We start from the raw sequence: 7,717 nt of genomic DNA, 5'->3' as shown, positions 1-7,717 counted from the left end.
GTCTTTGGAAGGCCTGAAAGTACCACCAACCCCCTCTCAAATGCCAGTGTCTTCAAACAGGAGTCGATGTGTCTCAGGAAGGCCAAGGACAGAACTGTGGGCAGGGAGACAGGCGCATTGGGGTTTAACCAGGAGGCAGTCCTTGGAGCATTCACGGAAAGAGCTGACAAGAGATCACAGTGGAAAAAGGCAGACAATAAACCGGCCTTTCTTTTCTCTCAATATACCAATTAGGAAGCAGGAAGTCTATTAGGCAGAGAGAATACACAGATACGCTTGGAGAAACAGGTGGGAAGCCTGTATTCTCTCAGCTGTCCCACAAGTTACTGAATCAGATACATTTATGACCCATGCTAGGCTCCAAAACAGGATTCAGACACTCCGTGATTCTGGTGAAACTCCAAGGGTACGCCAGGGTTTCGTTGGCATAAAGACCAAAGGATGTCAGACAAGCAGAGTCCTCAGCTCTAGCAACAAATCTTCATGCCGGTGGAATGGGAGTGATTCACATCTTATTTCTGAGTTAAGATCTAGGCGATCAGAAGGAATACTAATGGTTTCAGAATAAAAGGACCAAAGTTTAAGCACCCAAAAGAGAATTTTTTAGATGAAGCCGTATCACTGAAGAGTTACACTTGGAAAATGTCCAGGGCAAGGTCCCCAGGCTAGAAGGACACTTGAATGTCACTAGGACATAGTGTTTGTAGGAAGCCAAACTTATGTTATTTTCTTTTAGTTTCATTGCATGGCACGAGGGGGTGAAATGAGGAGAGGGGTCAACTAATGCAGTACAGGAAGAAAAAACTGTCAATTTTGTAGGATTATATTTGTGTTTCCATTTAGGGACCCATTTCCTGTCCTTTAAATGGCACAGCAATTCATGAGAACATGAAATTCATCCCCCCAGAAAAGATCCACAAGCTTAATTTTCAAGTAAACACGAGACTGTGCAGCCCACGGAAGTGATTACAGGTTACATTTTATTTTTCTGCCACAACTCCTATACTAAATATGGTCCAGTCCTGGAAGAGTAGCAAAGGCGATTTATCCCACCGTCTAGGGGCGGGTGTCGCATCTGCCAAATCTCATGCCTCTCTCCTCCCCACTGCATCTCAGGATGCAGACAGGGAGCTTGGTTAGTGACTGTTTTCAAGTCCTTCATGTTTTCATCTCTAAATTCAGGCTGACTCTTCAGTCCACAATCCACTACATAAGCCAGTCCTGCCTAAACATCTGTCACAATTACCACATGCGATCACATTTTCTCTTTCCCTGCAAGCAACTGAAGAGGGAGCATTCTTCCCAGACAGCACTGTGCAATCAGCAGCAGCAGAGTGAGAGAATTCAGCAGAAGAGAGGTAGAAGTGTTAGCTGGAATTAACAGAAGAATGTTTGAGAGGTATAATCAGAAAGGTTAAGTGTTACAGATAAACTCCAGAGGCTAAGACCTGGAGGAAAGCGTATCAATGCTGGAAAGACCAAGAGTTAAGGCTTAGAGAGAAGTTACCTCGTAGTATGGCTCAAAGGTTCAGCGGACAGGACTCAGTAGAAGGGACTGAAAAATAAATCCAGCTGGTCCAGAGGCCTAGCCCCTCTCACCCTCAGCTGAAAACCAAGACAAGTCATTCCAGGCATGCTTACAGCAGGCGTGTTTGCAAGTTTGAGGACTCAGTTTTAATATAAACTAAAAACAGAACTAGAATGCAGTATTACAAAATGTTTTCACAAATATAATCACAAAAAAACAAGTCAGAATATTACATAGAAAATTATCCTGTAATATGCTTTGTAAAACTAGGTCTTAGTAACTTAAAAATAAAAAACAAACAAAACCTCCCTTCACAGTCTAGAAGTCCACGATGGCGAACTGAAAATTATCAAGTTGGCAGATTTTGTAGCAAGACCTCAGAAGATCGCAAAGTTCTTCATAGCCTTAGAATCATGATTAAATTTGCCCTTTGAAGGCCCAGGCTGGCACAGTTCAACAACAGTATCTTTATAACAGGACTTGGGCTTTGTGAGTCCAAGCCAGCTCTATGGTCTCATGCTCTGCCCTCTCTGGTAGGAGAGGTAGCCAAACACACAGGGACATGAAATCACTGCTACCACTTTTAAACCTGGTCTGCTTGTCTCACGTTAGTCTATCACTAAGCAAGCTACATCTGCCTACCTTTTAACAGCAAGGTTTGAAGAGCCAGTTTAAGAATAAGTGAGAATGTCTTAGAAAAGCATTTAAATTAATCTCAGCAATAGGATGGGAGACTCTTAATCTCCCTTGTAACATGCATCAATTGAGTCTGAGTTAAAATACACCACAGTGACAGTGATGTCATCCCTGTACATCCTCGCCAAGTCCTCCGGCAACGTCAGCATGGCCGTCAGCCGCTCCGGCTCCATCTCCCCATACTCGTTGCTCCCAATGGCATGTCTGATCAGATGTGTGGCTGCATTCTGGTCGGCAGCCTGGAGCCCCTGGGCTTTCCTCTGCAGCAGCAGGCTCTGCATGAGGCCCAGGTTGGCAGGTCTCTGCGCCGGGTCCGGCTTGTGCCGACCAGCTTCAGCCAGGTGCTCCACCACCAGCCTCACTACATCCTCATTGCCCAGCATGTCCCACAGGCCGTCTGAGGCCAGCACGAGGAACTTATCCTGGGGCCTCAGTCTGTGGTATGTGACCTCAGGCTTGGCAGTCAGGTAGGGTGGAGTATAGTAGTGCGGGGAGGTGAACTGATAAATGTTGAGGGCCTCAGTGTCAAAGCCCCTCTCTAGGACACTGCGTTGCAGCTCCTTGCTCCACTTTAGCTGGACATCCCCAAAGGCCCTGCAGGGCATGAGGACGCCCAGCAGCCTGTCATCCATGATGACTGTCTTGTCCTCTGACGCAGGATGCTCCTTCTTTAGCCGTGACAACTCAGCCTGGTTCCAGGCATTGTGATCGCGGGTGAGGGGAAGACAAGACCACATGCCACTGTCCTCCTGGACACCAAGGATGGCCCGACAGTCACCTGCATTTGCCACATGCAAGTGAACTCCGTCGACATGGGCCATGCAAGCTGTTGCCCCGGAGAAAGCGACCTGGAGTGAAAGGTTCCTTGTCATCTCATCTTCCAGGGGGGCCTGGATTTCCAGCGAGATGTCAGAATCCAGTCTCTGGAAGGAGTACATTAATGCTTCCTCAATGTTCAGTCCCATTTCCATGTGCACGTCAAGCAGCTCCTGCCAGTAGACACGGAGGTGATCAAGGTGCATGGATGTGACATCCTTATAGATACTGTCCCCTGGATGCTTGAGCCACTGCAGGATGGGCAGCAGGGGCTTCATGCTTTCCATTGCTCCCTCCATCTGCTCCAGGGTCTGCTGGGACATCAGTGACACTGCCACATAGTAGAAGAGCCGCTCACTCACTGCTTGAGCACATGCATGGCCACCATGTCCATCAAAGATGCCAAACATGAGCCCATTGGTCTGCAGGCAGGAGGCCACACCTCGTCGGTCCTCCACTGGGGAGTTGGCAGCCAGCTGGTTGCTCTCAAACCGCAACACGGAATTTGGTACTCCGTTGACCAGGTCAAGAATCTTGTGGGCAGACTCACCAGCTCGAAGCACTTCATTTACCTGCTCAGGGCTGAGCTGTAAGTGGAAATCGTCTTCCTCCGTTGATGTGTGTCTGTAGGCTTTCTGCAGAGCAAAGCTACCACACGGTGCATCATTTTTTAGAGTGGCCAGTGCCGGGGAAAAGAGCCTCCATTTTGATTTATTCCAATTTGAGGCACACCTTGAATATAAACGTCCACCTCCTTGTAATGTGGCAATGCTATTCCTTGCAGAATTTAAGATCCAGTAGGACACAGAACTTGACATTCTGAAACTATATATATCAGCAAATACGTTCCTTCAGCAAAAGTTTTTTAAAACCTGAAAATTAAAGAGTTTAAAAAAGAGTTATTACTTTTGTCACTAAGTGTATACTCCTCCAGACACTCTGTACGCATTTTTGTATAGTTGTAACCACAAATTAGAATACAGTTTTCCTGTTAAGAGCATTTTATTTATATCACATTTCATGGATGAGTAATATCCTATTTTAGCATAATCAATCAATTTACTTAACTATTTTCTATTATTGGGAATTTGGAGGTCTTTTCCACTGGTTCCCTATTTATAAAACGTGAAACTGTACTGCCTTATGCATCAATGTTTTCCCTACTTAGGTTTTGACCTACTTAGTTCCCAAAGGAGGACTCAGTAGGTCAAAGGATGTAGACTCATTGCCAAACTGATTTCCAAAAAGTTCACATCTGCCTCCACAAGGGCATAAAGGATACAGTTTCTTAGCACCTTCAGTGGCCTCTGGTGGCATTTTTCCTTAGACAAAAAATGCTGCTTTATTTTCTATTTTCTCGGGTGACACGGGAAGAGGAGCGTTTCCCATGAGTTTTCAGATTTTGTCAATGAATCCTGCTCTCCCCAAGTCTGTCTGCTGGGGTACTGACAGCTCCTAGAACTGAGGACCATCCCCCTCCCCTCAGTCCACCCGCTGAACTTGGGGCAGGAGCGGGGGGTCAGGGGGCGCAGAGGGCTCCTGGGGTCCCCCACCTCTCTTCTGCCTGGTAGAGAAGCCAGGTAGTGGTGCCCGACGCAGGGCGGTCGGCCGCAGCCCGGACCCAAACAATTTCGCGTCCCTAGAGAAAACAGGTCCCAAATTCAAGTCTGTGACCCACAGCCTTATAGATAAGAGCGCAGTCTCCGACGTCCACCAAGTAGGATCTCCCCCAAACCCCAGAGCGGCCACGTCCCTGAGCCCCAGCTTCCCAGTCTGTAACACAGGAGAATTCAGCCGAGACGCCGAGCTCACAGGGGTGCTCCAAGGGCTAAAGCACGTGTGTGCCCCAGTTGCCAAGGGTCCTCGGCGAGAACGCGATTCCACGTGGCGCGTGCGCGCCAGTGGGGTGACCGTGGTCGCGGGCCCGCCCCCTCACCTCATCTCACCTCGGCTCTCCACCCCATCACACGAGCCGATGGCGCTGACCAGAGAGGGCCGGGCGCCAGCGAGACCCGGCTGGGTTAGAGGCGTCCACATCCCACGCTCGCCCCCTTCCCTTCCTCGGCCCCTCGCCCTCCTCTCACCAGCTTGAGCCGCCGCCGCCGGGTCCGTCCCGTCAGTTCGGCGCCTGCGCACGCTGCAGCTGCTGCAGCCACCCGGGTCTCGCCTCCCTGAAGCAGCTCCCTGTGCGGATCAAACTCGGGAAGGAAGCAGCCTCTCGCCAGCCTTTATTGGTTCATCTGCGGAGGCGGGCGCTTGACGGACAGCGGAAGTGCCCAATGGCTGAGCAGGGCTAGAGGGGCGGCAGAAGGGCGGGACCTGGAGGCGCCAAATCCGGTTCACCCCCGCCCACCCCTGGGGCTCTGAAGGTGGCTAGGCTGCCCGCGGGCTTCCCGACCAGGCAGTCTTGTGGCTGAGCAGCCCCACGACGTTACTGCCTCCACTCCGCACACCCCAAACCGAGCAACATCTCCACTTCCTTACCTTTGTTAGTAGTACCCACGGCTTCCTCTCCATTTCTGTGCCGTCCTGTCCAGATCCTTCTCCTAGGTGCCACACCCTCATATTCAATCACTTGGACACTTCCTTCTGGAAGCCCTGACACAACTTGCCCCGAGCTCTTCCTGCCAGACCTGCTCTTCGTCTCCTCCCCTAACCCAGTCATGGCCCAGCCATCTGCCAGAGACCCAAGCCAGAAGCCTGGGAGTCATCTTCACAGCTCCCTCTCCTTCATCCCCACTCACTCTCCTGTTGGTTATCTAATCCTGTTAATCTTGTCTCCTAAATGTCCCTCCAATCCAAATATTTGCCTCTGCCTACTCCACCATCCGACTCCAAGCCTCTCTTCCGGTCTCCTCACCTCCGGCTGTGATTTGGCTTTAGGCACCCTTCCTCCACAGAGCAGCCAGAGTGACCCTTGTGAAATTCAAATTCTTGCTCTGAAGTCTCCATTGGCTCCCCACTGACCCTTGGGCCTTAAACTGACAATTACGTTGGCCTGGCCACTGACAGTTAACTGCACATGGTTAAGTGGTAGGTAGTTTGAGAAAGACTGAGAATGAGGACGCTAGATATTCGTGGTGAAATTCCAGTTATTGCCTGCTTCCTTATGAATTACTTTAATAGAACCTGTCAGACTTGCCCCTGGTGTGATATTTATATTGCCACTCACCCTCGGCCCTTTTAAGAAGTTCTACCGGTAAGTTAGAATTGGCAGTATCTCTCTTCCTGGATATTGAGAGGGCTGTTTCCGACTCAAAATAAAGATAACTCTAAGGGATTCTAAATAAATGGGTGTAATTTTTTTGTGTGTAGATAGTTCATTTTGGGTTACAGAAGGTCATCCTTCAGGACAGAGGCAGCACAGTTTACTTACTCCATCTGCAGGCATTTTTGGGTGCCTACAATATGTCAGCCTGGGCCGACTGGAGACACACAGATGGCCGCCCCCACCATGTTTTCCGGAGAAAAATTACATTACTCTGCTAAGTCTGAAACCACTCTAACTTACCACACACTCCCCACTTCCAAAGTAAAAATGCTCCCTTGAGGATTTTGTGTGCACCAGAACTTTTGTTTAAAGGCTGTTAACCAGCTCAGTCACCCTATATATGGTGGCCAGCCCAAGAACCCCAGCTGGTCTCCCAGGGCTTCCTTGTCCCAGGGTCTTATAAGAAAAAAATGAAGGGAAAGGACTTCTGTCTCCCTTGGGAAAGGGAAAGCTGCAGCTGGCTCAGCTGTCATTTTCTGGGAAAATATGTAAAAATATTCATCCTCACTCAAAACCAAGCAAATGTGAATTAAAATGAGATACTGATTTTTGTCAATCAACCTGACAAATATTAAAAGATGATTAATATGTAATGTTGGTGAGTGGGCATTGGCATCTTGGCAGATGGGAGTGTAAATTGAGACTATCCAATGGACAGATCTTTGATCCTCTAATTCTGCTTCTTTTAATTTATTCTAAAGAGACAGTCAAAGGTAAACATTACAAATTTCCTACAATAAACATACGTATACATTACTCCATCTGGCATATCTTGTATAATCAGGAAAAAAAAAAAGGAAGCAAAACCGTAGTTTAAAAACAGCCACTTGGGGCTGGCCCCATGGCCCAGTGGTTAAGTTCGCACGCTCCACTATGTTGGCCCAGGGTTTCACTGGTTCGGATCCTGGGCGCAGACATGGCACTGCTCATCAGGCCATGCTGAGGTGGTGTCCCACATGCCACAACTGGAAGGACCTGCAACTAAAATATACAACTATGTACTGGGGGGATTTGAGGAGAAAAAGCCAAAAAAAAACCCAAACTATTGGCAACAGTTGTTAGCTCAGGTACCAACCTTTTAAAAAAAGAACAGCCAGAGGTGTGGCAGGGTAGAGATTTCTTGGATGATTCTGGCAAAGTCCCCTGATTCCTTGGCTAACCAGATAAGACCTTCTATGGAATGTTAGAAAGCTAGATTTGAGGATGATCTTGTGTCAGGAGGAACTGACATGCGGCAGCCAGTTTTTGTGTCAAAACTATAACATCCAGCCTGATATCTGGGAGAGTTTGTAAAAACCTCAGGTTTCTTTCTTCTTTGCCAATGAGTAGATGAGCTTGCCCTTAACAGTGGTTCTGTGGATCATCACTCCCCAAGGCATCTGAATAAACCCAGATCTGAGCATATC

At 48.5% G+C, this 7,717-nt stretch overlaps 1 protein-coding gene across 2 annotated transcripts; it reads right to left on the bottom strand.

Moving 5' to 3' along the window:
* Positions 1-963: 963 nt before the first annotated feature.
* On the bottom strand, positions 964-5,561 carry PDP2 (pyruvate dehydrogenase phosphatase catalytic subunit 2). Of its 2 annotated transcripts, XM_046684272.1 has the most exons (3): positions 5,525-5,561; positions 5,125-5,333; positions 964-3,912 (listed from the first exon to the last, which is right to left on the bottom strand). In XM_046684272.1, the coding sequence occupies exon 3, from the start codon at positions 3,856-3,858 to the stop codon at positions 2,266-2,268; it is 1,593 nt and encodes a 530-aa protein (XP_046540228.1). In that variant the 5' UTR covers positions 3,859-3,912; positions 5,125-5,333; positions 5,525-5,561; the 3' UTR covers positions 964-2,265. The 2 variants fall into 2 exon arrangements, with proteins under 2 accessions (XP_046540228.1, XP_046540229.1); XM_046684273.1 differs by lacking the exons at positions 5,125-5,333; positions 5,525-5,561 and adding an exon at positions 4,987-5,062.
* Positions 5,562-7,717: the final 2,156 nt, after the last annotated feature.

Source organism: Equus quagga, chromosome 13 (assembly GCF_021613505.1).
Source record: "Equus quagga isolate Etosha38 chromosome 13, UCLA_HA_Equagga_1.0, whole genome shotgun sequence".
In the NCBI taxonomy this organism is placed as follows: domain Eukaryota; kingdom Metazoa; phylum Chordata; class Mammalia; order Perissodactyla; family Equidae; genus Equus; species Equus quagga.
Note: the sequence above shows the minus strand (reverse complement) of the source record. Positions and strands in the feature narration are given on the sequence as shown.